General features: G+C 39.1%; 1 protein-coding gene across 1 annotated transcript; it reads left to right on the top strand.

Annotated features, from left to right (window-relative positions):
- The first annotated feature begins 325 nt into the window (after positions 1 to 325).
- LOC139130181 (activating signal cointegrator 1 complex subunit 2-like) lies at positions 326 to 24077 on the top strand. The gene is made up of 17 exons (XM_070695922.1): positions 326 to 432; positions 4388 to 4539; positions 5808 to 5969; positions 6558 to 6728; positions 7356 to 7550; positions 8110 to 8189; positions 8641 to 8778; positions 9288 to 9362; positions 9861 to 9968; positions 14887 to 15036; positions 15889 to 16075; positions 17035 to 17136; positions 17710 to 17813; positions 19156 to 19290; positions 20295 to 20477; positions 20899 to 20959; positions 23278 to 24077. The coding sequence occupies exons 2-17, from the start codon at positions 4432 to 4434 to the stop codon at positions 23548 to 23550; spliced, it is 2232 nt and encodes a 743-aa protein (XP_070552023.1). The 5' UTR covers positions 326 to 432; positions 4388 to 4431; the 3' UTR covers positions 23551 to 24077.
- Positions 24078 to 25537: the final 1460 nt, after the last annotated feature.

Raw genomic sequence — 25537 nt, 5'->3', positions numbered from 1 at the left:
AAAACTGTGAATTTTACAAAGGAAGTGATAAAGTACAGATATGCCTATTGCATCGCTATCATTTTCAATTCCTGCATTTGCTAATCTTATGATATTTGTATCGTTTTCAATATTATGTCTTCCGACAAAAAAAGAAAGAAATGCAATTCTACCAATTCTTTTTTATAGTTACACTCAAAGAAGATGTGTTCCAGGGTTTCTTCTTGGCAAACGCTGTGTATGGTATGCCCTGCACTGCACTGCACTGCACTACTTAGCAAAATTCTTCATCGTGTAACAGCGCCACTTGCGGCAGGGTACCTTAATATTACCCACAAGGCATTGTATGACCCGGAAAAAGTTCTGGTAGCTCTTACAACATGAAATGCAACGAGCGTTCGCAATCAAAGTAACTCCGTTGAGTGTCATACGAAGACAGCTGGCGAAGTAAAGGTACGTTTTATGAATTCTGCGTGATTTTTTTCCAGAAGGGCTGAGAAGCAGTGTTTGTTCTTCTGTAGTTGTAAAGGATTTTTTTCTCATTCGCAACAAGTAGCGTACATGAAGTAAGCCCTGCTACCTGTTCGTACAGCAAGGCTCACTCGACCACGGTCCGTACAGCCATGGAGGTAGGAAGAGACTACCTCCATGGTACACCTGATAGCTGCAGTACAGCAGCTCGAGGTTTTGCCTGGGTATTTGGGTCGGACGGCAAAACCAGAAAATCTGGCAAAACATCGAGAAGCTGTGGGACCACAGCTATGGGTTTTCAGACGGGATTCCTGCCTTACGCCGGCTGGTTTTGACTTTGACGATTTTTAACTCCGGGTTTAAAATCGTAAAAGTCAAAACCAGCCGGCGTAAAAGGCAGGAATCCCACCTGAAATACCATAGCTATGCACCCACACAGCTAAACCTCGGGCTTACCGTACTGCAGCTGTGGACCGAAAGAAATCTCCGAGGAGTTCCCAGTAGTGTAGTTTGCTGTCGTATGATGACTTTGTTGTGCCGTCAGACCGAATATCTGAAAGCAAAACAGTCGTCAATTTGAAGTTGCCAAAGATGCGAACGAATTTATCGATGCCCACTAGGTTTCTTGTGAAATTGACCCTCATCAGTCCGAATTTTACCGTGTTCTGTACTGGTTAATTTCAAGTGGGAAAATTTAAAGTGTGCATCAAGGCAAATGCGTGAGACAGAGTTGTGCTTGGATTTGCAAAAGAAGATCAATGGAAAATGGGCTTGTGGTTACTAATTCCACCACCTCTTTAGCACTTTATGCTTGATGTAAGTTGCTACATTGGAATATAACTAAATTACATACTTGCAAAGGCCGCACTTGACCCGGGTAGTCCTCGCGCAGTCACAGGCAGTAGGTCGCCACCAAGTTTAAGATGGCAAAAATCATAGCAGTGAATTTGCTGGTTCATGACAATCCATGTAATAAGTATAATTACTACATTATATACTTTATGGAGCTAAGACGTGATAAATGTATCTGATAGAAGAAGTAGACACTCACAAAGGATTAGTACTGTATGCAGAATAATACTTGAAAGCTATATCATAGGTTTATTTTTAACGTGTTTGATATACCGTACATGTAGGTCTGTTAACCCTTTTCCTGCCGAGCGCCCTTGTCCGTTATTTTGCCAAGTCAGTAGAAAACCGCCCCATAATATGTGCCTGCAAAAGATTGGCTCTCCTGCATGTTATCCTGCCAGGCATTTGGCAGAAATCGCCCATTTTCAGGGTAGTTTTAGCCGTATTTATACGTGTTAGACTTCGATAATTTCAACATGCCCGTAGACAGGGGAAGGAGCTCAAGGGTTACTGCAGAAAAAAATTGAGGTCACCGGCTTTGTTTGCCCCTGGGAGTGCGTCATTTTATTGCCGTTTCATGTTTATTTTTTCGGAAATAAACTCCTTCAGTATTACGCACGTCCGCTAGGCACAAACATCACCTCACTCGTCTGTTAGTCAGAGACCCTGAGGGTCGTGCTAGGGGTGGAGCACCACCGGCAAACCTGTCCTGTTTCCCCAGGGTAGGGTCAATTGAATACGTACCTGCAACGACTTGGCAGTGTAGCACAAAAACTACGTTTTTGCCGTTGTATTAACGACATGGCTGAGCCATTGAAGCACAGCTTCACGTAGTTTAGCCAGCTCAGTTGGGAGTTGGTTTACGAGTGTTACCGTTCATTACTGACTTAATCGAGTGGTCCTCAGTCAGGTACCGGTTTGTACCGACAAGGCTTGGGCTGCAGCTAACCAGTGATAACCAGTCACTACACCCAAGTCTTCAGTTCACTTTTGCGATGCACGGGTGCAACGCAATATGCTTCCATTGTTCTAGCCATCGACGTGTCCACATGCCTGGCAGCCATATTGTACTGCTAGCTGGTTTGCATAACAAAAGCAGTCCTTGCTAAATGCAGGCGGTATCCCCGTAGCAGACTACACATTGACCTTATTGACCTTATGAATTCTCTGTACGCAAACAGCGTACGTAGTTACCAATGCGTCGGCAAGAGGATACGTTTGCCTGCAAACCAGAGCCAATACTTCGGACGATGGAATAAATAAAAAATCCAAAGCTACGTCCATTGAATGGCACGGCCAAGGCGGTGAAGGACGTTGCCTGGCTTGAACTTGCAGAGCTGAAGCCCAGCTTAGTACGTCGGACACCAGTTTGTAATGGTATTTCCGAGTCGTTCACATCCGTTCCATCGGAGGAACAAGTCGAGCCGTCCCGTCAAAAATACGTTCTCATTTTCAGTCACGCACAACTGAATAAGTGACTTTCGTCTCGCACCATCGGCATATCTGCCAAGTCGTTTACAAGAGGTAGCCTTCCAGATTAGCATTGCCGAGTTGGTCAAGTTCGGCAGCAATCTCTATAGTGCCAGGCAGCCAAGTACGTCCAACTCCGCCAGAAAACGTCACCATGCTATCCTGCCAAGTCCGCTAAAAAGCGGTAAAAAAAACCCAGCCCCCCCGGGTGTGGGGGACTGGCGGACAGGTTTCTGCACCTTTCCCTGTCTATCGACTCCCTGCGAACCCATTTCGAGGGGAAAAGGCGTTCCTTGTCAGAAAACCTCTCCTCGGATGACCCCTAAAGGCACAGGGGATAGCAAACGTAGTGCCGTCGACTTGGCAGGAAAGGGGGTACCCAAAAGGGTCCGATTTCCACCGGGTTGGGAGAATAACGGTCACCAGCTGCTTAGATTCTGGCTACACCGAATTTCAAGCGGATTTGGGATTGATTGCATGATATACGCGGACGATACGCAAATTTATGTCATCTGCAATAGACCTGACGATATCCGGAATAACATTGAACTCTGTGTTTGACGACGTCCGCAGCTGGATGAAATCTAACATGCTTGCACTAAATGACAACAAAACTGAAGTTATTCACTTCTCATCAAGTCTAAAATCTGATGTGACAAAGCTAGACAGTCTGAGAATTGGTCAATGCGACATAATCCCTTCAGTTTCAGTCAGAAATCTTGGCATTACTTTAAGTCGGGACGGTAGCATGTCTGACCATATCAATATGTTGTGCAGAAATGGTTTCTTCTCTTTGCATAGAATAGCTAAAATTCGTAAACTTCTTGACAGATCTACAACTGAAAAACTAGTCCATGCATTTGTGACGTCCCACTTAGACTATTGTAACAGTCTTTTGTTTGGTATCCCTAGAGGACAACTTGCACGACTACAGTGTCTGCAGAATGCCGCGGCGAGGTTAGTTCTCGTACGCGCAAATTCGATCATGTCACACCCGTTCTCAAAGATTTACATTGGTTACCGGTAGAAGCTCGCATCAGATTTAAAATTTTGTTGCTAACATTCAAAATTATCCATGGAAATGCACCTATTTATCTGAGAGATTTATTAGAATTATATGTACCAGCTAGAGACCTGCGATCACGTGACAAATTATGTTTAACCCAGCCCCGTGGCAATTTTAACAAGACATATGGACAGAGAGCGTTTTCAGTATGTTCACCCTTACTGTGGAATGATTTGCCATTTGAAATTAAGACTGCCAGAAGTGTAGATAGTTTTAAGCGCAATTTGAAAACCCATCTTTTTACTCAGTTTTATGTGTAATTTTCTGTTTTATTTTTCTTGTGTGGTTGTACTTTTAAATTATTTTATCCAGCTATGTACAATGCACTGAGACGTACGTGTAGTGCATTTTAAACAATTTTAATAATAATAATAATTTTCACCGACTTGGCAGGAAAAGGGTTAATCATATTTGAGGTTTTATCAGCAGCTTCCTAAAAATGTTACAAGGTGCCAAGAAGCCAGGTAACCAAATTCTTGATTAATAGAAACTGACAACAACAACAAAAAGGTATAGTTTTTGACTTTGTTAACATTACTTTATCACCAGGTTTCACAGTTGCTGGACTCTGCTTCCTTCCTTGATTGACAAAGATGGCCAGTAACATAGCAACAATCAGCACACCAGCCACACCTCTGGATAAACAATACATCACCATAGAAACAAAGAAAGGTGGCAGAGTTGAGGAGGTGGAGGCTCTGGTAAGTTTTGCTGGTTACCATGGTGATAGACACAGTTCAGGGAAAATACAGATAAGATTGTAGGCAGTGTTACAATTGTTCTCTGAAACAAATATTGCAAAGTAAATATTTTTTTTTCAAACCTGCCCGAGAAATTTTGAATTCAAGAAAGCAGATATACATGCACATCTAGATATCACATTACTCGTCACAGTCTATCTTTTATTGATTTCATTTTGTCAGAACAACCATCAACAAGACAAGCTAGATCTTTATTTTATGTTTTAACCCATATTCTGCCACTATCAGTTCAAATTGGCCAAACCAGTGTAGCGTAGCATATCCCATGGGTGACTAATATTTCATTTGTAAACAGAGACTTTACAGCCCCAGTGCTGCTAACTTTCGATGATTTTTTCATTATTTTTATTTTATAAATCAATTGCAACTTCTTATTCTACTCCCCAAAGAATGTTGAAACACCCACTATTTAGCTTGTCAACTCAGCATCTATATGTGTAAAATGCATTGTTATTGTTGTCATTTGAATTCTAGTCCGGACCAGAAGTCCCTTTTCAACAATAACAATGTAGTTTACACACATATGGGCTGAGTTTACAAGCTTGATACTCTGTATATCAACATTCTTTAGGGAGAAGAACAAAGAATTATGGTTCACTTTCAAAATAAAAATGTTGAAATTATCATCAAAAGTTAGCATTACTGGGGCTTTAAACATTTGAAGGTTTCTCAAAACATAGGTACTGTAAACATATTTTTTGATATGACCCACCATGACATATATGCCAAGTAAGTAATTAGGTTAATATATACAATATGTTTTCACTCAATGCTGCACTTTACTGACTTATCAGATGGTAGGTTACACACCTGACAGGATAAAGGGGTTTACATGAGTGTTCAGAGTGAAAAAACAACAGCAACTCAGTGATGCTCTTTACAGTGAACCTCTTTTCAATGTTCATTGCAATATTGAAAACAATGTTAATTTTTTCCATTTAACCAACAAAACTCAATGTGCCGCAGTAGGGTTCTCCTAGACTTTTTCGAGAGGTGAAGTAAGAATTACTAATATGCATGATCATTAATATATGAACTAAAATTGACTTTACATTTTTGTAGATATAGGAGGCAATATATGAATTTACATAATTCAGTATGGTCTAAAACTTCCCCTTTGTACTTTTCACTTTTCTCAGGGCGTGTAGTAAATTCACAGTAAGTATATTTGACAATTAACTCACCTCATTATCTTCTTTCCTTCGTAGAATCCCAAATTTATTGAAGAGGTCGACTTCCTCAAGTACAAGCCGCCCCCTGATGATATTAATGATGCAGCATCATTGGAGGAATGGATTGACATACTATCAAACATTGAGGAAGATCTCCACTGGCTGCTTCACCAATCGCATCAGAAATTTTGGTGTCAGGTGAGTTTTTGAAGAAATGTGAACTTTGACCTCTGTGATGTACCCTGTGTAAGCCATGTCATGAACCCTTCCAAGGCCTGTGGACATGTCATTGAAATATATCTTGCACATGCATTTCATTACGGTAGAAAGTGCCTCGGGGAAAGATACGGAAAGCTCCTAAATAATACAATTCTTTTCTGATCTACCATTTGTGGGGATTCATTTTAAAGCTCTTGGAGTAAGACAAATTTTCACCCTCTTAGTCTTTTGAAAATTGAAACTTTTATTTTTTCCCCATACATGGATGGCGGCCATTTTGAATTATAAATATAGGTAAATGTTGGATAATTTGTTTCTCTACTTAGCATGGTGACCCCGGATTTTATTCTTGATTTGGTAAGAGTATGGCTGAAAGTTTAATTGAGGCTAGTTTGAACAAAAGCTTTAAATCTTTTGCTTTCACAGTGCATATACTACCTAAGGTCCAATGTACCATCACACTGGCTCTGATTATAAGTATAAACCACAAATAGCTTCTAGGAGAGGAATAAATCCAACTGACAATATGCGCCCTCAAACAAACTGTAACATATTTCTTTCTTTTAGGTTCTCTTTGATGATTCACTACATCAGTGTTTAGATTCCTACTTACGCTATGCTCCAAGGATGTTTGATCACGTGACTAGGTTGCCACAGTCTGCCATGGAGCAACAAAAATCTGTTCACAGGCTGGTTTTTATGACCTTCCTCAGAATGTCCACACATAAAGAATCCCAGGTAAGTTACATCATAGAAATTGTACACTTGTAGTACAGGGAGCAGTTTTAAACTGGGTTGATGTGGTAAGGACAGGCTGTCAGGATCAATGATGATGTCTTCCTTGTTCGTCATACAATCACACATTTCCATGGCACCAGTGCAACTGTACTATTCTAATCATTGCCAAAATAAAGTGTGTAAGTACGTATGGATAATATTTAGGAGCATTGTTGACCAGATACTATATGCATCAAAGAAATTCATAGCACTGTTGCCCATATACATCAATGACATTGAAGAGGCTGCTGCCAATTTACCATAGACTCGTACATCAATGACATTTGGGGCACTGTTGTTCATATCAATGACATTGGAGTGGCTGCTGCCCAATTACCATAGATTGGTACATCAATGTCTTTTGGGGTGCTGTTACCCATATATAGTCTAGATCAATGACATTGGGGCACCATTGCTAAAATATACATCAGTGACACATGGACACTTTTGCCTCTACATAACATCTTACACTTACACACTACACTACATCTTAAATATATTCCACCCGTCACACTCCAACATGTTAATCCAATGTCATCCATGAAAATCATGCTCCAAGCCTTTTATTTTTTTCTGCACTTTGTTCAGGAACATCACATCACTCCGAGTGCCTTTGGTGAGATCATCTACGAAAACTTCCTCTTTGATATTCCAAAATTGTTTGATCTCTGTGTACTCTACGGAGGCAACCACGCCCTCTTGAACAAGATGCTGACAAACATCTTCACGCAGCAACCCAAGTACAAAGATGACCTTGGCGACATTGTACCCACCTTCCTTCAGGTAGGCAGTGTCCATTTGGTGTTGAAATTTGTGACCGTCAGCGAATTTTTTGCTTTTGTGACGGTGAATGCAGAGAGAATGGTGATTGTACACGCACTTGAGAGAGATTTCCACTGCAGATGTTGTACATCACATGATGGCGATTAGATAGTGGCATTTTGTAAATCATTGTCAACTATGGTTTCTTGTTCTACTTTCCAAAGCATCTCTACATACACAGTATTAAGTTTGTCAGCTGAGACAGTACATTTGTAGACTGTATTGCTATACAAGTGATTTCTGGTCCTGACTGGAATTCAAATGTGAGCAATAACGGTGCATTTTACACATTTACATACTTTGTTGACAAGCATAATAGTTTTTGGGTGTCAACTTGGTCTTGAGAGTAGAACAAGAACTTGCAATAGACATAAAAAATAAAATTTACAAAAAACCATCAAAAGTTAGAGCTGTGCGTCCTTTAAATGTAAAGATACTGTAGAGTTCTGCTGCAATTTGTGTCGTTAACCAAAAACACATCTCATTGTACATGTCGATATCTTTGACTTGCTTGTTACAGGTATTTGATGGTATTAAGACCAAGTGTGGGCTATCAGACACTGGGACAGAGCCTCAGAAAATAACATCCAAACCTAAGCAGTGAGTACAAAGTTACCTCTAACGTCATTTCAACAAAGCAAATCACACTGTCACATAAAATATTAATATCATTTCTGTACTTTGCAATGACAAAGGTTAAAACTTGTTGGGAATCGAGTTTCCTTCCCCAAATTATTTAATTTCATAGACTGTTTTTCCATTTAGATCAAAAAACGCAATTTTGTGGCAAAAAATTGGGGAGGTCACAAGCTGCAGAGGATAGAAAATTTTTGCATTGTTAATTCTTATCATTGTGAGTATATTGATTTTCATCATAACATCCACGCCATTCTGCTTTTTGCAAGGTTTTGTTCATCTGCATCATAACATCAACTCAACAATATAACAGCTTGTAGAGATTCCTATCCTACTAGCTTTTGAATCAACAACGTGACAGCTTCAAGGCAAATATGCCACACTCGACTGACCGAATTTTCGTTTTTCTGATCAGAACTGTGGATTCTCTGAGCACAGAAGAGTTTCGCGACATCGTATTCTACCTGTGTGACATCGGTTTGACCCTGCTTGCATTCCTAGAGATCTACCCACCAGCGTGTAGGGTACTGCATCAACACACACTGGTCTCCAGGTAATGATTCATTTCCAGAGACAAAGTCTGTTGAAGACATGTACAAACATGTATATTTTTTGTCAGATTTGATAATGATAAATGTTGTATGTTTGCATATCAAACTTATGGATCACTGCAATTATCACAAACATTTTATATTATTGATGGTACGTCATCCTTTGTGTTGGTGGTACATACCGTATATGTTCGCTAATGTCATGGCGTTAGATTCATGTCCATAAAGATGATATTTTGGTATCTACTCATCAGCCCCAGTGATTGAATCACCTGTAAACTTTGTGTAGGGCTTTCAAACACAAATTTACATATCTGTAGTACATGTTACTGCCAAAAATCCAGACATTGAGGTATGACTGAGTGTTGGTGTGGACTGTGTATCCATCGATACAGTTAAAAGTATCTTTGGCAAGAACAGAAGCTGATAACCTTGACGGTTTATTTTATTTCCTCTTTTCATTCTACCTTTTTTGATTTCTGTTCTTAATTTTTTATTTTTTTTCCCACAGAATTGCAAATTTCTATGAAATCATAATACCCGAGGTTGAAAAATCTCTGAAAAAGAGGAAAGCAGATCATCCAAGGTAAATATCACAGCAACCAACAACAATTAATGTCCTGTTTACCAGCATGCCCCTCCAGTCCTGATGAAAAACATAAAAGTACAATAATGGTGACTGTTTGTACTGCATTGCTTACCCTTTCACCACCATGGTTTGTCCCAAATCCATTGTGTTCTGTGGTAAAGTTGGACCTGTATACAGGAAACGGGGGGTGAAAGGGCTGTTACTCTGTGATAAAAGTATTCTGACTTGACTATAGTAGAAACCCTCGCGAGCAGCAACAAAGATTTCAATAATGAGGTTCTGTGTGGTAATAACTTTGACTTTCAGAAGTATCATGATCAAACACAAAAGATAGCCACAAGTACGAGTTTTGGTAAACTTGGCTTTCAATTTTTGGTCTTTTTACGGAATTTCTCTTGTGTTTTCTCCTGTAAAGTAGTGTAGGAAAGCACTGAAATGTCCATTCAAGTGTTACCGCAATGGTGTTGCTCTGACATGAATGCTTTGTCCTTGCAGTCTGTACACTACATTGAAATCTAAACTATCTCAAGCCAAGAAATCCCTGGCCAAGCTCTGTCACCTGATTGTATCTACATGCTGCTTGCAACCAATGCTGGATAACAGGTAAGACATGAAGAGCATGTTTCCATCACAGGGGTGTGCAAAAAGTGAACTTCTATTGCATCAATGTCATAGGTAAAACCACGGTCAATTGTGGAGTGACCTTGGTAAAACTTCGTTATACTCTGTTGTTCATTGCATTACTGTATAGATGGTTTTCATTCAGAATTTGGTAAGGCTAAAAAAAAATTGTGCTTTTCCGATAACCCGACCTACCTTATTTTTTTACCTGCCTAAAAATATTTTTGAAAAAAAATTCCTGCCGACCTACCTACCTACCCTATTTTTGACAACCATGTTATCGGAACAGCACATTTTTTTTTTTTTCGGCCTAATGCAGTAAACATTACAACTTCGCCGATGCTAACTAGCCATGTATGCAACCCCGAAATTTCGGGGTTAGTTAATATGCTAAGCCGGTCGGAAGGTGTGAATCACGTACACATCGATAATACCAAAATCAAACGACTCGAACAGCATTTGCATGCAAGGCAGTGTATGGAAACGGCGACTATTTCTCCTGTAAAGTTTGATTGAATATTATTTTCGTCACAGTCCCTCTACAAGGGACTATGGTTTCGTGGTATTTTCGAATTCTGATACCACATGGCAATTGCGATGCGACATCGGTACAAAAGAACTGAAAAGACGCTTCATTATAGCACAAAAGCTGAAAATGGTCGAACGACGTAAGCACGGTCATCCACAAAAGCGAGTGGAATGACCATGGCGTGCAGACTTCGCTCAACTTCTATAGCTTGTAGACTTGACTGCTTCTAAAGTTTATATTTTACAAGTATAACTCCTATTTTCTTTCGGTCCGTACTTATGACGACATAGCGGCAGCTGTATACCTTACCTCACCCCACCTCACAAGAAAAAACAGAGACATTGTCTATGTTCTATTCGACTCGAGTGCATTGCATCCTGATGTAGCCTCGCCAGTCACAATCGTTTTATCAAACGTTTTGAATCAGACAAGGACTTCCGTCAGGAGAAAATCAAATGAAAATTTGTACCATTCTTGAGGTTGCTAATTCAGCAAACAACACTGGCGATAATTGTGATTGTCTCAGTTTTCAAACACTCCCAGCAGAACATTTACATCAAGCAGTGGAGACCGAATTCAATTTTTAAATAATCAAGTGTATGTAAAAATTGTAAAATTGAGAATCCCTTGATGACGCCGATTTTTTTATGCCGGTGATAATGAGGGGGCCGCGGGCCTCGAACGGAATGATGTTAAGTTTCAGTCGTAGATAAAGGTTTTCGGTTCGGACTTTGATTTACTTGAATTTTTGGTGATTCGGACTCAGTATTTGCTGCATCAAAGGGTGTAAAGTGTAAGATGAACGCTCATGACTACGGTATTTACGAGCTGGTCATTAAACCACGGTGACTTCACCATAATTTTGAATCCTATCTGCGGACGGCAGTGGATCACGTGGTCCATGCTGCTTATCTCTCGCCAAATGCCCTTGGCGAAAGGTTAGATCATGTTTTGTCTAAATAATGCATCAAAACATTGCAAAATTTGTTGAAACAACATTTGATGGACATTCATGATGGAGTCATGGAGCATGAAGAGGTGTCGAAATTATTCCTCTGGTAGTGATTCGCATGCTTTTTACAGAACTCGCTATTCAAATTAGATAAACATAATTATGCCAGCATAAGCCGCATAGACGCTAGAAGCGAGGACTGCGTTCATTTTTTGAACAGTGCTTACAAACTGCAATTTACCGGTGGTACACATTACGTTTGAAAAGTCCCCCTAAGATAAAAACACAGTGAGAGTGACAGTCACTGAAGGAAGACAATTTTCACGAAAACAAGGATATCTCTCAATGGGAGTTAAAGGCAACCAATTCCAATATCGTAATCCCCATCCTATGTTACTGCAGACATGCCTTCAAAATGACAAAGCTGAAACAGTTTTGTGACCATCACTGTAAGGGATATAATATATATATATTATATATATATATATATATATATATATATATATATATATAAATTTCCATTTCCACATAAATGTTGGTATTTTAGTCCTGTTTGTGAAGCGTAGCCTCCGTCGATTTTAAATTTCACTGAACGAACGCGGCGAACAATGATTGCTTCCTTGCTCCCTGTTTCTCTTCGTCTCTTTGTCTATCTACATGTATCTTCTCTGTCTTATCTTCATACACAGTCGCTGTCACAAAGAGAATCTATTTATCCACCCACATGATCTATGTATCTAGCTATTTGTCTGTCTGTTTTTTTATTTATGCTGTACTGGTCGAGAAGTTTTATAGCTTGTTCCTTTGTGAAAAAAACACTTCGAATCACTGGAAGAAACTGGATTGCGAAATGAATTGCCCGGTCAACTTCCGTACGGTTGTCGGACAAAGACGATCTCGTTTGTGTGAAACAGAGGACAAGGCGACATTTCACTTTTATATGATATCCGATATTTACGGCTACTAGACTATACAATATCGAAATTAGATTGGCTTAGCCAGATCTATAAAGGGCTGAAATCTCCGATATATATCGGATATTTACGCTCGATTTGACTGAATCTAGTAACGTCTAGTATCGAAGCTAGAGTCAGTCCTTGGAAGTCGGGTTTGGCCAGAACTGTGAGGCGGTGAAATCTCCGATATATATCGGATATTTACGCGCCATTTCACTGAATCTAGTATCGTCTAGTATCGAAGCTAGAGTCAGCCCTTGGAAGTCGGGTTTGACCAGAACTGTAAGGTGGTGAAATCTCCGATATATATCGGATATTTACTTGCGATTTGACTGAATCTAGTATCGTCTAGTATCGAAGCAAGAGTCAGTCCTTGGAAGTCGGGTTTGACCAGAACTCTGAGGTGGTGAAATATCCGATATATATCGGATATTTACTTGCGATTTGACTGAATCTAGTATCGTCTAGTATCGATATTAGAGTCCCGAAATCGCCGATAAATATCGTGTAAATATCGGAGATTTCACAGATCCGGCGTGCTGAGACACAAGGCAAGTAGTTCTAGTATTGTCTAGTATCGATATTAGAGTCAACAAATCGCCGATCAATATCGGGTACATATCAGAGATTTCACAGATCCGGCGTGCCGAGGCACGAGGCAAGTCATTCTATTATCGTCTGGTATCGATGTTAGAGTCCCCAAATCGCCGAAAAATATCGGAGATTTCACAGATCCGGCGTGCCGAGGCACAAGGCAAGTCATGCAAGTATCATCTAGTATCGATATTAGAGTCCCCAAATCGCCGATAAATATCGGGTAAATATCGGAGATTTCACAGATCCAGCGTGCCGAGTCACAGGGCAAGTAATTCTAGTATCTTCTAGTATCGATATTAGAGTCCCCAAATCGCCGAAAAAATATCGGGTATCCTAAATATCGTCGATTTCACAGACGTGGCTTCCCATGGAACAACCGCAGTTCATTCTAGTATCGTCTAGTATCGATACTTGTCCCGAAATCGTCAAACTTCGATACTAGATAGTAAATATCCGATATTTAAAAATTGTGCAAAGTCGTGCCTTAATGGTTAAACACTGCCGCTCTAAAGATACCAAACGTTTTATTCAGATCAGAAGGCATCCATGACCCACTGGGTTTAATCTCCGCTCCTGCTAAACAATAGCATCTCGTTGGCGTGTACACATGGCAAAAATAATAGATCTTTATTTCTAAGTTTCTCAAAAGAAGTTCAGCATTGTAATAAAGTGAAACTTTGATCATGACACACTAAATTAATATCAAGAGATCGTTAGGAAAACGGGTAATGATTGGATGAGGTGATCATAGCCTGGTAGTTCCAGAAAATTATCTGATTACATCCACTCTCTCACATGGAAATTTGAAAAATTGACATAATCTGCCTCGTAGTCGTTTTCGGGGCAAGGATATGGTGAACAGTAGGACGCTCGTTAGCTTCATTGCTTGTCAACAAGCAGAGGGTATGCAGGATCAAAATGTCAGAAAATAAAATCTTCCGGGGATGTTACTTTACTCATGGAGGTAGGAAGAGACATTGCAAGTTATTGATGCTATGCTCGGACATAGCATTCACAGAAGGACGATTGACACTCTTTAGCAACAGTAAAATTGCGCACATGCACACGTCACTGATATGAAAACCTAGCTTTAACTAATGTTTTACGGCTGAGAAGTGAGCCTTCAGTGCAGGTGTAATGTGATTTCAAAAAAAAATGGAAAAGAGTCCATGGAAATTTGCGGTGTAAATTTTCTTCTGTAGTACTGTTTGATGCGGACCATCGCTGGTGCAGTCAGTCAAAAATAAAGTCGTAGTCTTACACCATGGAGCTAGAAACGGATCTGATGATTTATACACGTCTAGGTACACATAATCAGGTGCCAATGTACTCTTGCTTTGCACGGCCAAAACCGGTATCGATTTATCACTGTGACATCCTCCAAGAAGAGACGTCCTTTTCTAGCTCCATGGGTCAACCCATGGAGGTAAGGGTCAGCCATAAGCTTAGTCCGTATCGTGTTGAAGACTTGAGGGTGAGCATATCAAGGTCCGCATTGCATAATGCTGGCCAGAAAATTCATCGTCAATAATCCCCTCATTAACTAATACTGTGAGCAAACTAACTTCATTTACACTTCGCCGCGAAATGCATACAGGTGGCGCTTTTCGCATCTGATTAACAGGCGTTAATAGGTGTCAAGTTAGCATCGGGGAAGTTGTAATGGTATTCTAACTGATACCAGTTTTCAATATTTTGTATGTGGGTACCAAAAGGTAATATTCTCTATCGATATCTCATACTCTTCAGTCCATTTGTCAAGGTAGACTACAAGAATCATAAGATGCGCACTTTCGAAGTGCGCCCTCAAGTGATCACTCAGTTGCACAATTTATGTACTGTTGCTTTCCCTGTCCTGCATTGCAGTGGCCAGCAGGAAGTCATTGCAGTGTATGTGGAAGACTACCTACAGGTGATGAGTTCATTGCTGTCAGAGAAACACTTCCTATGTCAGTACAACACAATGCACAGTGTACAGGAAGACGTTGAAATGATCCAACAACTCACTGGTGATATGTATCCTTTATAACACAAAGCTGACCTTTGACCTTATTTGTCATAATGATGTGGTATTTAAAAGTATGCCCTCCATCAACCATTGCAATAGTAATCGATTGATTGATTGATTGATTGATTGATAGGTTGTATGATTATTTTCATCATCCAACCTGAAGAACCCAATTAAAATGCAGGACTCGATAACCATTATTTTTCAAGTAATTATCAAGGGAGAATTCAGTAATTTGTCTATCAGATTCAAACTCACAGTGTCTGGCAGCAAGTCACCTAGTGGAGACACCACAGTGAAAAGCGCTCAACTAAATCCCAACCATGAAAGTAGAGTGGATGAATAACTGAGCTAAGTAGTTACAATTTCCTGACTGCATTCCCTCCACATGCTGTATAGTTCATGAAGCATTTGCGCACATAGTGTAACACTCCTTACACAAACTCAATCACAGCAGTGAATACATTGCTAGACTGTGTTTCAGAAGAAATGAAAAGTAAATTACTGGGCTTGTTGTTGGCTCAAACAACAAGTTACGGTACGCATGAGTCTCAAAATCAATTAAATACCTCCATTCTTGGTTATGGTACATTTTCATGCAGAATGTATCCCTAGTATCCTTTGATAGTGACTCTGGTACCCATGTTGATACCCAGGTCTTGAACTTACCACTCTCCAATCACAAGTAATACCTTGGTTTCAGTATTTTTCAGCATTCAGTCATCAGTTAGGTGATCTTACTACTTCATTACATCATATCCGCTACAGCCAGTGCTTAAGACATCTTGCATAGTTCCATATTCTCACTGACATTGCTTCACTTCATGAAAACCTATAACTTCCTAAGCTCATCAATGCAGAGATGAAACTCGCATACGTTTCATCTTGGAGGCAGTGAACTCAGCCACAGCTATGTTTAAGAAGAGGAAAGGCCCAGCCAAGGAACAACCCACCGTACAGAACGCGGTGATCTCCAACCCTACCAGCGCACAACAAAACACAATTCCTGAAGATTTTGAATGCGAAACCACCTACCATGCTGAATATGTAAGTTGAAAGTACCAAAGTAAAATTATTTGTTGACAACTTTAATAGTGGTTTTAATAATCACCCGGTGTGCCTGTAATGCCAAATGAAAATATACAGTGTGTACCATTACAATTGTCAAAAATGATAACCCTTTTCCTGCCAAGTTTATATTTGATCATAAGGTCAAGTTGGTTAAAGCTAGTGAAGCACAAATGTCCCATTTGGTGCATTTTAACAAAAATTTAACAGTTGAAGGCCCCTGAAATCACAGATACTATAAACATGATTTTTATGGGCTAAAGCTACTGGAACAGATCGAGCCAAATGGGTGAAAATACGTATGGTTTTGGCTCAATACCGCTTTTACTGACTTAGCTGATTTGGAAGTGATACTATCTGGCAGGGAAAGGGTTAAAGGCCCAGTAACTCATCCCTTACAATGTTTTTAGTGTTTATCAAGTTTCTGTATATGTCTGCCCTCTAAAGAAGTGTAAAATACCCTGTATTTGGCTTTCCAACTAACAATATTAATGCTTTACATGCATTGGTATTGTTAACAACTTACTTTGTGTCTGGATACACATTAAGTTATGAACATGGACATTTTCAGATATTACTTCTGAACGTCAACATTTCATGTTCATTTTGGACACAAGCATTCTGCAGTGACTAGCCAGAGACCGTGTGTTTCACCATGTTGTAGACCAATAAACATATCTTTGATATAGCGAAAAAATAGCAATGGAGAAAAGAAGTTAAAATGTCTTTTTTGCTGTCTTACTTTGCTAGAAAAAACCATGGAAACGTAGTCAAAGAGTTATGAATTGACCAGTGTAACTACAGTGTGGTACACATAGATCGCACATGTCTACTTGCGATTTTTTATTGCTCAAAATGAATGTTTACTACCAAAGTGTTTTATTCTGAAAGGAGTCTTTTTTGTTGTTTCTCTGTTCTTTCAATATCTGACCAATCAGGGTGGAGGAGCGTGTGCAGCCACAGTGTCTGGTGTGGAGCTAGAGTCTCTGGTCTCATCAGTCAAAGATTTACTGCCAGACTTGGGAGAAGGCTTCATAATTGTGAGTAGCAGATGTTGCATTCAAACCACTGACTTTGATTGGAATCTTTCACTTTTGTCAGATGTTACTCCACTTTAAATGTTTTGTTAGTCTTCGTGGATGAATTCAGGGGGACGTATAGATTGGGCTCCATATGTTCGTGTTTCTGTGTATCCGTGCAGGTATCTCAAACATGCCTGCTGAGCCAATTCCTGTCAAACTCGGCACAGTACACCATGGCAATAATACAAGGCATCTGATTTCACTCCACGTTCTGTGTTTCATTCTGGCTTATTTTGTTCCTGACTGTATAACATTCCAAACTTTAGTGACACAACTGTCATAGTTCTTCATGTAGCAGTATGGCGGGGAAGTTTGTCTTCCTTCCGATATTTTCAGAAACAGTGGTTTTTCTTGGCACATTGTTCATGCTTATGTTTCAACTCTTTTTTTCGCCTTATATTTTGTTTATACCTTGCTCTGTACATATGCTGTAGTATCAGCTTGTCCTTTCAATAAAATGATAACAAATTCAGATAGTAGGGCACACTTCTGTTAGGCACAACCATTAATGTCTGTGTCTCTCTTTTGAAGACGTGCCTGGAAGAATACAACTTCGACACAGAGAAAGTCATCAATAGTTTACTAGAAGATAATTTGACACCAGCACTTCAGAAACTTGACAGACAAATGACAAGGTGAGCAGAATTCTGCATCTTCTGAATATAATGTCACCACAGAATGGGACTTCTACATTTTGTATCAATATGTACAGATGGACTACAGATCTAATTGATGTTTACTGTCTGGTACCAAAGTCACCCTATGGGCTACACACGAAAATGAACATTCTCAAGTATAACTGTTCAGTTAACCCTTTTCCTGCCAAGTCCATATTTCACCACCAGGTCAAGATGGTTAAAATTAATGAAACACAACGTATTCCATATGATGTATTTTAACATAATACTGTACATTTGAAGGCTGTTGAAAACATAATGCTGTAAAGTTGATTTTTTTTGGACAAAAGATGCTATAACATACCAAGCCAAGTGGGTGAAAATACGTCATGTTTTGGCTCAATACCGCTTTTTACTGACTTGGCTGATGGGGAAGTGATACAGTTATTACTGTCTGGCAGGAAAAGGGTTAAAGTCATACATACCTGTATGTATGTTTAATCTATACATTTTGTCCCCGGGATGAAAAGGTATGCCCTTGAAATGCCCTATCCAGATTACACAAATAGAACCAACATCAGTGCTTTCAGGGACAAGGGGACATGCTAATTGCGTGACAGGGGTTCTGAATTTTGAAAAGCATGATGATTTGAACTTTTTATTTTCAATGCCAATCACTGTATATGCTTTCAAGCTAAGTTTGTATGGTTCTGTATAAAATGCAGGGCAGTATCACACTGCACCGCCAGAAAAGACAACATTTCCACAATGTTACACTTCATATGAATATTCACGTCTACAGTATGTACTGAGTATAACATTCAGAAAGAACCTCAGTTAAAACACAAATTAAGCCAGTATTGCCCAAAGGTCTTATGCAGGATCTCCACGCTCATTGAAAGCCCATGAATTTTGTAGCCTTCTTGAAAGTCCTGGAAAAGTCCTTTAAAATGATGATGGGTTCTGGAATCTTCTTGAAATTTGATAATCCAACCACAATTTTCAAAAATGACAAGATGATCAGTAGTGATATCATGAAAATTATTTGTAAAATGATATATAACGATAAATCATAAAAATGATATCTAGAAAGTGTTTTTTTTACCTCTAAATGTTCTAGAAAATTGCTAAATCAAGTCTTTGAAAGTCCTTTAATTTTAAATGACTTTGAGTGTATGGACAGAGTATATACCTGGTATGGCATCGTTACTTGTGTTGCATGAGTGCATACTAATGCACACATGTAGTAACACACAGTCACAAGCGTGACTAAATGCATACATACCCCACACATACTACATCACTTGCCACTACAAGAACTGCAAGATGTCACCACCTTGTCCGTGTTTCCATCCAACAGAGATGCCATTGAGGAGAAACTACAGACAGCTGATCACACTCTCCTGTCACAGAGACAGAACATCTACGACAACGATGACTTTGATGTCTTCAACAAAGATGCAATCGACAAAAGCAAGATTCACCAGGGAAAAAAGTAAGTGTTAAGATGTATAGCTTTTCTGTGATGATTCCGTCCTCAGTACAGACATATAGATGAACCATTCTTTTATGTTCACCAGTACATGTATGGTGTTGATGTGTTGGTCAATATGTAAATGAATCTCATCTCAGCATTCAGTGCAAGCTGGAATGTCAACTGTTAACAAAAGACAAACCTTTTCATGCTTAACCCCTTGAGCGCCAAAGTCAATTTCTCACCCTTATCAAATGTACCTAAGTCAATTTTTGTCAGATTTTTGCCAAAATTTTGATAAAAAACCATGGCCAATCAAATGCTGTGTTCATTGGGTCCAAAATTATCAGAAAAATTACAGAAAAGTTCATAAAAATTGGTTAAATGTTCCACTGAAATTTTGGTGGGAAAAAATACAGCACTCAGAGGGTTAAACCCACGTTTATAGCCATGTATACCCACAATTATACATGAGGCTATGAATGTGTGTTTATGTGCACAGACACACACACACTCACACACACATACACACACACAGAGACAGAAACACACATTCTCTCTCTACACTTTCTGTTTCTCACACACTATAGCTTGATAGAGTCTTCCCAGGACGGTAAGTGCTAGATGCAAATAAATTCTTCCTAACTAATAATGTGTGAAACTCGGCAGAGCAAAATTTGGGTGAAAATATGAAACCTTCACCTTGCAAACATAAATCAGTGTGTATGATCTACAATTTTATCCAGGCCAAATGAATTCAAATGCACATTGATATTTGGTTCCCAATGGTAACATCAGACACTGCACATGTACAGGTTGTCTTAACAATTTCAAGATTAGGCATTTCGACATAATTTTGGATTCCAAAGAAGACATTGTTTGACAGACAGAACAAAAATGATTGAAAATGTATGAAGAGTGCAAGTTACAGGAGATAGAGGGAAAAATTGTTTGTGGAAAATGCTCTAGACATGTATGCCTATCTGTACACATGTGATAGAACTCTGTGTTGCTGTTTTGTTCAGGAATAAAAACTACAAGTCAGTGCTTGAAGATAAGAGTGACATAAAGGCCATGAAATCCCGGGTTATTGAGGAATATGACGTCATCTATGATACCATGTATGATGACGAATACGATGACACATACGATGACAATGATATCGGTGCCAATGATAACGACTCGGCTGATGAACTGTCTACAAGAAGGCAAGTACTGTTTCCAGAATTTCTGATGTATTGTCTCATTAAGGAAGTTGTCTTCGTCCTACACAAAATACTATGTTGTACTGTTTAACAGAATAGTTGAATGTAGTCCTTCACTTCACCAAGACCAAGCCAATTCTAGCAAACACATCATACCAGTTTAATGATGGCGCTAATGCAGCAATCATTGGTTAAGATGTGAAAATAACAGTGCTATTTTCGCGGTATAGCATAGTTGGAACGTCCCAGCTCTCAGTTAAAACTTTTCCTTACATCACACCAGATTTTCAATATACTTTTAAACCTCCATAGCCATTGTTATACCACTGGGCTTTGACCAGTACTTTACATATATGCACTTGTTTTAAATATAGAAAGATTTTAACAAAATAAAATAACGAAATGTTTGACTATTTTACTACAGACCATTTACAACTCCCAGAATTCTCTCTGATGGCAAGAATGACAGATGGTCAGAAGAAGAGGTAATGCTTTATTTTCAAATGGAGTGGTTCCCCCCACCCTAACCCCATCCCCACCTCCTTAGGGAGCGTTCAGTTTTTACGGCCTGGGGGGGGGGGGCGGCAAAATCTTGTCGCCGGTATTCAAAAAAATATAGACCCCCCTGCATTTTTTGTGAAAAAAAGATGACCCCCCCCCCCCCCTTTGTCAGACGAAAAAAATTGATGACCCCCCCCCCCCTGAAAAATAACCAAAACCCATATGTCAAATTTACCCGCATGGTTTGGATTTGAACTCCGGTACGCGGCGCACTTTATTCGATGCCAGTGCACAAACTTCTCAGCCACATCCATTGAACGTCTGTTAATTAGGACGACTGTAAGGCAATTTTTAACTTCAATTCCATAGACAACTCATGTCCATGGACATTGTATAAAGTAAACTTTATTGGAGTGGTTTGCCAAAGGCAGCCCTCCGGTTAAGAGGGTCATGGGCCATTACGTAAAGTCAACTTTATTCTAGTGGGCCACCAAAGGTGGCACGCCGGTAAAGAGGGTCGATCATGGCTATTGCATAAAGTAGACTTTACTTGACAGGGCCGCTGAAGATGCGCGGCCATTACCATTATTCAGTGCGTGATCCCAGGGGTCCCTCAAAAATGTTTCTAATACAAGCCGCGGCTTCAATTGGGAATTTTACGGTAAGATTGCCGTGGGTATTACATAAAGTCAATTTATTGTAGTGGGCCGCCGCAGGCGGCCCGCCAGTAAAGAGGGTCAATCATGGCCATTGCATGAAGTAAACCTAATTGGAGTGGGCCGCCAAAGGCGTTTGCCCGTTAAGAGGGTCATGGGTAATACATAATGTATATTTATTGTAGTGGGCCGCCAAGGCAGCCCGCCGGTAAGAGGGTCGATCATGGCCATGGCATAAAGTGAACTTTATTGTTGGTATTATGTTTTTGAAAATGTGGTGACCCCCCTTTCCTACCAGTGAAAAAGCAATGACCCCCCCTTTGTGGATTCCAAAATTATGATGACCCCCCCTGGATTTTGCCCCCCCTCCCCCCGGCCGTAAAAACTGAACGGTACCTTACCCTTTGAACATTCAAAAGCCAGTGGTTCAGGCTGGGGTTAGGAATACGTTTAGAGAATATGTCCATTGGATATTTTTCCATTGTTACTGTTATAGACTACAGTGTATCTGTTATAGACTACAGTGTAACTATTATAGACTACAGTGTAACTATTATAGACTATAGTGTAACTATTATAGACTACGTGTAACTATTATAGACTACAGTGTAACTGTTATAGACTACAGTGTAACTATTATAGACTACAGTGTAACAGTTATAGAATACCACTAGCTAACCTTTATCCCATGTACAGTATCAGTATAGATCTGTCTACTATACACATAGCCACTGGACATCGCCAACCATATAGTTTGTGCTAGGATTGGTGGGTAGGGCTTGAGTGAGTTTAACTAATAAATTTTGTGCCTCAAAATTAAAAAGTTTATGCTTTAGCTCGAACTGCCCTCAAGTAGACTTTCAATTATTCTCTTTCAAAGTGAAGAATAAAAATCGGGAGTCACCATGCAACTTTTGGTACAAGAGACACAAAAACTCAATTTTTACTGATATTTGAAATTCAAAAATGGCCATCATCACTACAGCGTCTGCTTGTAAAAAAAATGCATGATTATTGTTTACCCTTGTATTTTACTGTGATGTAGTCTATACATGTACGGACTGAGTTGGCAGGGTAAATACTGGGTATCTCATCGTGCTTTTTGGAGTTGAACAAGGAACATACCTAGGTTGACATTAAAGGGACAAAATCGGCCATTTTTTCATGAGATTTGTTTGATACGAGATACTACTTATATTGTTTGACATGTTGAAAGATACTGAGTGAATGGGTGAACATTCATATATTCGGCCCAGGTTTTAGACTCGATACATGAAACCATCGCGAAAATGAATTAATGGTCATGACCATTATTTCATTTTCGCAATGGTTTCATTTAATTTGTCTAAAACCGGGGTCAAATATATGCATGGTCACCCATTTGTTCAGTATCTTTCAACAGGTCAAACAATATAAGTGGTATCTTGCATCAAATAAAATTAATGAAAAATGGCTGACTTTGTCCCTTTAAACACAAAATAGTGAACAAATCATCAAACGTATCGGCTATTGGCCCTTAAATCCATATTATTTCAGTATGGATGATACAGTGTGTTCATTTGCAGTTTAATTTTTGCTTTTTAGCTTTATTGATTGGACGGTTGACTCAAATCTATTCTGTATCTCCTACTTTTGCATTTCTTCAGGATCCTGATGAAACACCCATAACAAGAGCGCCCCCACGAGACCAATTTGTACCAAACCCAGCGGAGCTTCGAGAAAAGCAGCAGGACAGAATGCATAGGTCAAAGTACAAAGGTCACGACAAGAAGCAGTCTCTGGTTGGCCAGCCTAAGGGCAAGGGTCAAAGTACAGAGACGGAACGAAACAGACGACAGAAAGAAAAGAATAAATCAGCCAGAGCAAATCACAATAGAAAGATGATGTCAGACAGGAAAATGAATAAAGGAATGTTTTAGTTTTTGGAATCTAAATAATGATTTTTCAATTCATACAGTTATTATTATGGACAGATCATCATCCATACCGGTCAGTGGTTATAAAGGAATTGTTATGAATGGTGACATTTTGCATTTGGTAATCTGGACGAGGACATCAAGCATCTCAGATTAAGTTATTTAATGTGAGTTGCAATTCAAAAACGACAAGCTATTTCTCTTGTTGGTTAGGCTCCAGTGGCTAGATGTCTTCCCATGTCTGATAATTGCATCAAACATTTCATGAGCTCAGCCTAAAATGTGGGGTAAAAAGAGACAAACCACTCATACTTCAAAGTGTGAATCAAACCATGAATGATAATTACATTAGTTTTCTTGCCAAACACAGATTCAAAGTCATGGACTGTTTGTTCAACACTGATTCACATAAGGCTAAAGTTACTTGTAGACAGCTCTACTTGAAAACTAATAATATTGAGATACGGAACAAGACTATAATTTTGCTGAATAAAAGTCACTCAATACTGTTTAAGTCCATGAGAACTGTTTGTGTTGCCTATTTCACAGTATGTATGTTTGATTCAAAAGGGTTGAAATAAACCTGGAGTACAAATTCGGACCCAATACTCAAATCACTATATTTAAGTATTCATGTATGAAAATGTTTTACAAACATGAATAGGTAGGTAGTTCACACCTCAAAAATGAAAAACCTTTAATTCTGCTCCAACTTTTCTCGAGCAAACTATCAACAACTCTCTTTCAAAAGCAAGAATAGAGCTTTTGGGTCACCAGGCGAAGTTAGGTACTAGAGAAACAATTGCCCAAAATAATATATATATATATATATATATATATATATATATATATATATATATATATATATATATATATATATATATATATATATATAAATTTGCAAACTGCCACTATCCCTGTGTTTATCTCTACGGGGGGAAAATAGAATTCCTGATTTTCACAAAACTAAGCTGGTGAAAACTTTATTTGCTCCATCAGGTTAAAAATGAACCTCCACAACTGGTAGGCCAAAATACATGTAAAAGTTTGAGAGTCAGAATATGTGTCTCAAGGGCGTATTCTATCTGAAACAGGCAGATACAGCGATAATTACAAACTGTTAATGAAAAATATTTAATCATGTACCTCCAATTGGGCTCTCTGTATGTGTTTGTGTTCTCTGTGACACTAAACCAGAAATCAAAAGACAAATTGAAAATGTGCCGAATGCATGCATCAAAATAAAACCCATCAAAATGAAATACTGGAAACTGCTCTGCTATCTTACATAGCACTGATACACATGTTACATATATTAGGCTAAAACAAAAATCACCGCTATTCTAAACGTTCAAAATTGTAACACCAGAACAGTACTGATCAAGTATTTCAGCATTCATTTGTGCATGAGAACAGACAGGGAGGATAAGAGGGTTTCTGGTCATTACTTCCTACCGAAAATTGGGTAATGGCATGCATTTTTATTTTCATTTTTGGGGGCTCCAGTCAGTCACTTTCCTTTCAAAACAGTGAACTCAATGTCCGTTTACTACGGTATATGATATAATTATGGAATAAATCACACCCAGTGACTGTATCCTGTTCCCACGAGATTTTGACTAATTCACAACATATTAAGTGGTCAAAAACGAGTCGTATACCCATTGCTGATGTTGTTTATTGCTATTTTTAATATTAAATTGAAATTCGAGCGTGAAATTTCCAGCTGAGAGCTTTGGCTGTACCAAACATGCTATATTTTGAATATATTACGGTATCTTTCATGTCTCGACCAATCAGATCGCAGTGCTTGCGAGATCAATATATTTGTGTGATATTATGTATATTAGACCTTTGGTTTAACCATTGGTAAATCTAATACGTCTAATCCTATGGTAATTTTTCATCTGTTGTGACAATAGTAGCTCTATTGACGATAGAATTGCACTTTGTGCGCCCGACACAAATTACCATCGAACCACAGGACTCT

The sequence above is a fragment of the Ptychodera flava genome, chromosome 3, assembly GCF_041260155.1.
Source record: "Ptychodera flava strain L36383 chromosome 3, AS_Pfla_20210202, whole genome shotgun sequence".
NCBI classification, from domain to species: Eukaryota; Metazoa; Hemichordata; class Enteropneusta; family Ptychoderidae; genus Ptychodera; species Ptychodera flava.
The sequence above is the reverse complement of the archived record's forward strand: the minus strand, read 5'-3'. Positions and strand labels throughout refer to the sequence as shown.